The 6987-nt window shown below is 46.4% G+C and overlaps 1 protein-coding gene across 1 annotated transcript in view; it reads left to right on the forward strand.

Moving 5' to 3' along the window:
- Positions 1–6987, forward strand: part of INSR (insulin receptor) — a 218702-nt gene that overhangs the window by 196698 nt on the left and 15017 nt on the right. Inside the window, exons 12-13 of the mRNA XM_011982063.1 lie at positions 2642–2738; positions 6557–6716. Coding sequence (XP_011837453.1) covers positions 2642–2738; positions 6557–6716 — 257 coding nt within the window. The remainder of the gene's footprint in view (positions 1–2641; positions 2739–6556; positions 6717–6987) is intronic.

A 6987-nucleotide genomic window follows, 5' to 3' on the forward strand; every position in this document is an offset into this window, starting at 1 on the left:
CCACTGCACTCCAGCCTGGGCGACAGAGACTCTGTTTCAGGCAAAAAAAAAAAAAAAAAGACATTTATTCTTTCTCTCAATTCTGCAGGTTCACTGGGTGATTCCTTTGTCGTGGCCAGTTTGGCTGGAGCTGGATGGCCTCATTCATGTGACTGGGGCCTCAGCCGGGGACACTTGGAGCTTTTCCCCCCATGTGTTCTCTCACTGTCCAGCGAGCTAGCCCAGGCAAGGAAGGACATGCTCCATATACAAACACTTCTCAGGTCTCTGTTCACATCACATTTGCTAGTGTCCCTTTGGCAAAGTGAGCCCGTGGCTAAGCCCAGAATAAGGAAGTGCAATGCATCCTCTGAGTATCTCAGTGAGCTGGATACTGAGGCTCCCAGAGTCTCATAGACATAGAAAGTCATGATTCCCTGGGGGTCATAATTGCAAAATTTATTAATATATTATTCTATATGTATTAATCCTGTAGGTCCTAAGGAAATCATTCAAATTTGGGGCAGGGAACAAAGCTCTATGCACAAGATTTTCATCAGTAGCAAAATATGCAAACCACTAGACATCCATCCATTGGAGAATGGACACATGGAAGATGGGGCAGCCATAGAATTGGTGGATGAAGAGCCATTTAAAACGATGTTTGGTGGCCAAGCATGGTGGCTCGTGCCTATAATTCCAGTGACTCAGGAAGCTGAGGTGGGAGGATGGCTTTGAGGCCAGGAGTTTGAGCCTGGGCAACATAGCCAGACCCCATCTCTGCAAAAAAATTTTCAAAATTAGCTAGGTGTGGTGGTCTGTGCCTATAGTTCCATCTGCTTGGGAGGCTGAGGAGAGAATTGCTTGAGCTCAGGAGCTCCAGGTTATAGTGGGCTATGACTCAGTCACTACACTCCAGACTGGGTGACAGAGCAAGAAGACTCTGTCTCCAAAAAACTAAGATAAAATGTTTGGGATGACGTTTGTTCAGTGTAATATAGAAGTTAAAATTACACACTCTGGAATTTAGTTCCTTTGTGTTATCCCCCAGCAGTTAAGAATCCCCCTGTATCCAAACTTAACTTATGATAGAGGAAAAGCTTATTAGCTCCCAGAGCTGAACAACTGAGGAGCTTCAGGAATGGCTGGATCCAGGATTCCTTTGGGTCGGTTACATCTTTTGTTTTTTTTTTTTTTTTTTTTTTTTTGAGATGGAGCCTCATTCACTCTGTCATCCAGGCTGGAGTGCAGTGGTGCAATCTCAGCTCACTGCAACCTCCGCCTCCCGGGTTTAAGCGATTTTTCTGCCTCAGCCTCCTAAGTAGCTGCGATTACAGGCACCCACCACCACACCCAGCTAATTTTTGTATTTTTAATGGAGACGGGGTTTCACCATGTTGGCCTGGTTGGTCTCGAACTCCTGTCCTCAGGTAATCCACCTTGGCATCCCAAAGTGCTGGGATTACAGGTGTGAGCCACCATGCCTGGCCTGGGTCAGTTGCATCTTAAGGCTCCTGGCAGTGAGCCCAGTAGCCCCTGGCTGTCCACCTGTGGTTGTAGTGGTTCCAAACCTTATTTCTTTGCAGTGCCAAACCCAGAGGAAGACAGAGTGCATCCCAGCATTCCCAGCTAGACTGAGGTCATGTGACACCCAGTGCCCAATCATGTGACCAGAGGAATGCTGTATGCTGATTGGCTTGGGCATGAGGGATTTTTTTTTTTTTTTAATTTAGAAACAGCTTTATTGAGATGTAACTTACATAACATAATTTCACTCCCACCACATGCTAGAGAGAATTTTGTAAATGTAGTAAAATTATACTCCAACAATATAAATTGTGTACATAAAAATAAAGTTTTAGGCTGGCAGCAGTGGCTCACGCCTGTAATCCTAGCACCTCGGGAGGGCGGATCACCTGAGGTCAGGGTTCAAGACCAGCCTGGCCAACATGGTGAAACCTTGTGTCTACTAAAAATACAAAAATTAGCTGGGCGTGGTGGTGTGCGCCTGTAATCCCAACTACTCGGGAGGCTAAGACAGGAGAATCGCTTGAACCCAGGAGGCAGAGATTGCAGTGATCCAAGATCACACCACTGCACTCCAGCCTGGGTGACAGAGTGAGACTCCATCTCTCTCTATATATGTAAATAAATAAAATTGTACATCACTTTTTTTTCTTGATCAAAGCAATGCTAGGTAATTAAGGAAATTGTTGGCAATAACAGAAATGTGTCTATGAAAAGGTTCTTAAGAAGGTGACTGTAACCTCACATTCTCCTTTCATTTTCTCCCCCTTCTCTGCTTCTCTCTAGGGTGAACAGAGTTGGACTGGGTGGGATTGGGGTTGTGCTGTGTGGGGCAGAGGCTGTTGGGGATTCGTGGTGGGAATTTCTAATAGTGACCCTTGGGTCCCAGGAACAGGAGACACAGGCCAGTCAAAGGCATGGGAAAAAGCTAGGAGAAGTTAGGATTCGAGTTAAATCCAATGCGGACAGGGTGGCCAGTTGTCTAGGTTTAGCCAGGACTGAGGGCTCCCTGGGATGTGAGATTTTCAGTGTCCACACACAGAAAGTTCTGGGTGAACAGGGACAAGTTGGACACAGAAGCAGAAAAAAAATCAAAGAGGATCTGCGGTGGAAACAGGCATTGTTCACTCTGCAGAATCTGTATCCTTGCTGTCAACAATGCCCTGAACTGCCTTTGGAAGCTGCTCGTCTCCCTTGAGTGGCTCTCACCTCCCACCTTCAACCCCACCCTGGTACCAGGACAGAACACAAAACTCAGCCCCAAATTAGCCGTGACAAAAATGCAAATCAAGAGCACAATGCGATACCACTTCGTGCCCACGAGCATGGCAAAAAACAAAAAGATGGATAGTAATTAGTGTTGGTGAGGATGAGAAATCAGAACCCTCATACGTTGCTGGTGGGAACGTAAAATGGCACAGCTGCTTTAGGAAAGAGTTGGGCATTTCTTTGTTTTTTTTTTTTAGACAGAGTCTCTCTCTATAACCCAGGCTACAGTGCATTGGTGCAATCTCAGTTCACTGCAACCTCCGCTTCCTGGGTTCGAGTGATTCTCCTGCCTCAGCCTCCTGAGTATCTGGGACTACAGGAGCCCACCATCACACCCGGCTAATTTTTGTCTTTTAGTAGAGATGGGGTTTCACCATGTTGGTCAGGCTGGTCTCGAACTCCTGACCTCGTGATCCACCCACCTTGGCCTCCCAAAGTGCTGGGATTACAGGTGTGAGCCACTGCGCCCGGCCAGTGAGTGTTATATTGTTTTTTCTTTTGTTAGTTTCATAAACAAAGCCACCTCTAGCTATTTAATTGCATTTTTTTTTCAGTATCTCCCTTCAAAAATTTTTTTTTAGAGACAGAGTCATGCTGTGGCACGCGCCTGTCATCCCAGTTACTCAGGAGGCTGAGGCAGGAGAATCGCTTGAACCCAGGAGGCGGAGGTTGCAGTGAGCCAAGATGCCAAGATCTCGCCACTGTACTCCAGCCTGGGCGACGAGAGCGAAACTCCGTCTCAAAAAAAAAAAAAAAAAAAAAAGAAGATGCATTTCCCCTTTGTCCTGGATAGCAGCTACCTTGGGTTTCTATATTTGCTTATTCGTCCCTCTCTACTTGGTGACTCATTCCACTTGGAAGAAACTTTGGACTAGAGTTCCCCGCCCCCACCCCTGCCATCGGACTGATTTGTTTTCTTGCTGTTACTGTCACATGATAAACACGGGGTTGTTGGCTTTTTTTTTTTTTTTTTTTTAAACATTTATTTCTCTTCTCCACTCTCCACCCCCCTCCTAAATGTTCCAACCCGGTTCTCTGCATGCACTATGAGCTTGGAACTGTTTCGAAAACTTTTCAGAGTTTTGGCTCGACGCTTGCAGGTTTCATGGTCTTATTCCCTAGAGCCTCCTGTCTCTTCTCGGAAGTTCTCGGTTTATCTCTAGTTACATGCTTATCCCAAGGTATGTTTCGCACTTTGCGAATCTCCATTTGGGTGGATCCCAACTGTTTTATCCCCACTGTTTTATTTATTTATTTATTGACTTATTTTATTTTATTTTGAGGTGAAGTGTACCACATTTTCTTTTTCTTTTTCAGACAATCTCGCTCTGTCGCCCAGGCTGGAGTGCAGTGTCGCGATCTCAACTCACTGCAAACTCCGCCTCCCGGGTTCAAGTGAATCTCCTGCCTCAGCCTCCCGAGTAGCTGGGATTACAGGCACCCGCCACCACGTCCAGCTAATTTTTGTATTTTTAGTAGAGACGGGGTTTCACTATGTTGGCAAGGATGGTCTCGATCTCTTGACCTCGTCATCTGCCCTCCTCGACCTCCCAAAGTGCTGGGATTACAGGCATGAGCCACACCGTGCCTGGCCTAATGAATTTAAAAAAAAAAAAAAAAAAAAACGAAAGGCAGCACCATGGCAAAGAAAGAACTTTTTTATTTGTCCTTAGACATTAAGCCCATTTATCTATTTGGTTCTGATGCGGCAGAGGCCGAGAGTTGCAGGGAAAGGCAGGAAATCTGGCATAGACCCTGCAGATCCTTCATTTCCACCCTTTTCTAATTTTGCTGGAGACATGGCAAAAATATTTTGCCATGGTCTTAAGGAGAAGTTATAAAGCCAGACAGTTCTCTTTTTTTTTCTTTTTTCTTTTTCTTTTTCTTTTTTTTTTTTTTTTGAGACGGAGTCTCGCTCTGTCGCCCAGGCCGCAGTGCAGTGGTGTAATCTCAGCTCACTGCAGCTCACTGCAAGCTCTGCCTCCCGGGTTCACGCCATTCTCCTGCCTCAGCCTCTGGAGTAGCTGTAGAACCAGACAGTTCAAGAGCTGGCCCTGCCACTTTGCAGCTATGAGACTACAGACAAACCATATAATGTCTTAAACCAGGGGTCAGTCAGTAAACTATATCCCATAGGTTAAATGTGGCCTGCTGCCTGATTTGTAATGATTTGTGAGCTGGGAGTCACTTTTGCATTTTATTTATTTATGTATTTATTTTTGAGACGGAGTCTTACTCTGTCGCCCAGACTGGAGTGCAGTGGCACAGTCTTGGCTCACTGCAACCTCTGTCTCCCGGGTTCAAGTGATTCTCCTGTCTCAGCCTCTGAGTAACTAGGATTACAGGTGTACGCCACCGGGTCTAGCTAATTTTTGTATTTTGGGTAGAGACAGGGTTTCACCATCTTGACCAGGCTGGTCTCGAACTCCTGACCTCAAGTGATCTGCCCACCTCAGCCTCCCAAAGTGTTGGGATTATAAGCATGAGCCACCATGCCCTGCCCACTTTTGCATTTTAAAATGGTCAGGGAAAAAAACAATCAAAGGAAGGATAAAGAGAGATGTGAATCAAAGGGTGCGAAGTTTCAGATAGGAATACGTTCTTGGAATCCATTGCTCTGTACATGAATGGTGACTGTAGCTAATAACACATATTGCAAAATGGCTAGAAGAATAGATTTTAAATATTCTCACAACAAAGAAATAAGTACATGAACTGATGAGCATTTAATTAGCTTGTTTTAATCATTCCACAATTTATACTGTATCATAACTTTACACTGTACCCCATACGTGTATACCACTATTATTTTTATTTTTGTTTGTTTATTTTATAGACAGGGTCTAGCCTGTCATCCAGGCTGGAGTGCAGTGGAGCTTTCATAGCTCACTGCACCCTTGACCTCCTGGGCTCAAGTGATTCTCCCACCTTAGCCTCCTGAGTAGCTGGGACTACAGGCGCGAACCACTGTGCCTGGCTAATTGTTCTATTTTCTGTGGAAATGGGGTCTCACTATGTTGCCCACGGTGGTCTCTAATTCCTGGGCTCCAGTGATCCTCCCATCATGGCCTCCCCTAGGGCTGGGATTACAGACATGAGCTACTGTGCCAGACCTATACGACTGTTGTCAATTAAAAATAAAACAAATGATGTTTAGAAAGATAATATTATAGAAAATAATATTAATAGAAAATAGATAATAGGGCCAGGCGCGGTGGCTCACACCTGTAAGCTCAGCACTTTGGGAGGCCGAGGTGGGCAGATCACTTGAGGTCAGGAGTTTGAGACCAGCCTGGCCAACATGGTAAAACCCTGACTCCACTGAAAATGCAAAATTAGCCGGGCGTGGTGGTGCGTGCCTGTAATCCCAGCTATTCAGGAGGCTGAGGCAGGAGAATCGCTTGAACCCAAGAGGTATAGGTTGCAGCGAGCCGAGATTGCGCCATTGCACTCCAGCCTGGGCAACAAGAGTGAAACTCCGTCTCAAAAAAAAAAAAAAAAAGAAAAAAGAAAAGAAACCATCAAGGTCTAATGCTCGGCTTCTGGCTTAGGAAGTCTGGCCCTTTCCAATCATGATCATCTCTGTATCTATATCCTTATCCCTAGTACTGTGGTTATAAAATTCTGCAATTCTCAAAGTCACTTGTGTGTCTTAGTCTGTGCTTTGCTGCCTTGGCGTCCTTTCTGAGCAGGATCCTGGCTGTGAGCTCCCTGCTAGGGGCGGACACTCCCAAATGCGCAAAACTCAGCCACCCTCCTCCTCCTCCTGTCTTCCTTCCAGGAGCTGCATCTCTGTGTCTCCCGCAAGCACTTCGCTCTGGAACGGGGCTGCAGGCTGCGCGGGCTGTCGCCGGGGAACTACAGCGTGCGAGTCCGGGCCACCTCCCTCGCGGGCAACGGCTCCTGGACGGAACCCACCTATTTCTACGTGACGGACTATTGTAAGTCTCCATGGCAGCCTCAGCTAGTTGGGGCTGTGCTTAGCACTGAGCATGGTGGGACATTTAAGAGGATGACATGGAGAGGCCATAGGTGCTGGTCCTGGCCTTGACTCTCCGACCTACCAGCTGCTGCTGTGTGACTGGGGCTAGGTGCTTGCCCTCTCTGATCCTGCACTTTTTTATTTTTTGAGATGGATGCTTGTTCTGGAGTGCAGTGGCACAATCTCGGCTCACTGTAGCCTCCACCTTCCAGGTTCAAGTGATTCTCCCA

The sequence above is a fragment of the Mandrillus leucophaeus genome, unplaced genomic scaffold (assembly GCF_000951045.1).
Source record: "Mandrillus leucophaeus isolate KB7577 unplaced genomic scaffold, Mleu.le_1.0 Scaffold234, whole genome shotgun sequence".
Taxonomy (NCBI): Eukaryota; Metazoa; Chordata; class Mammalia; order Primates; family Cercopithecidae; genus Mandrillus; species Mandrillus leucophaeus.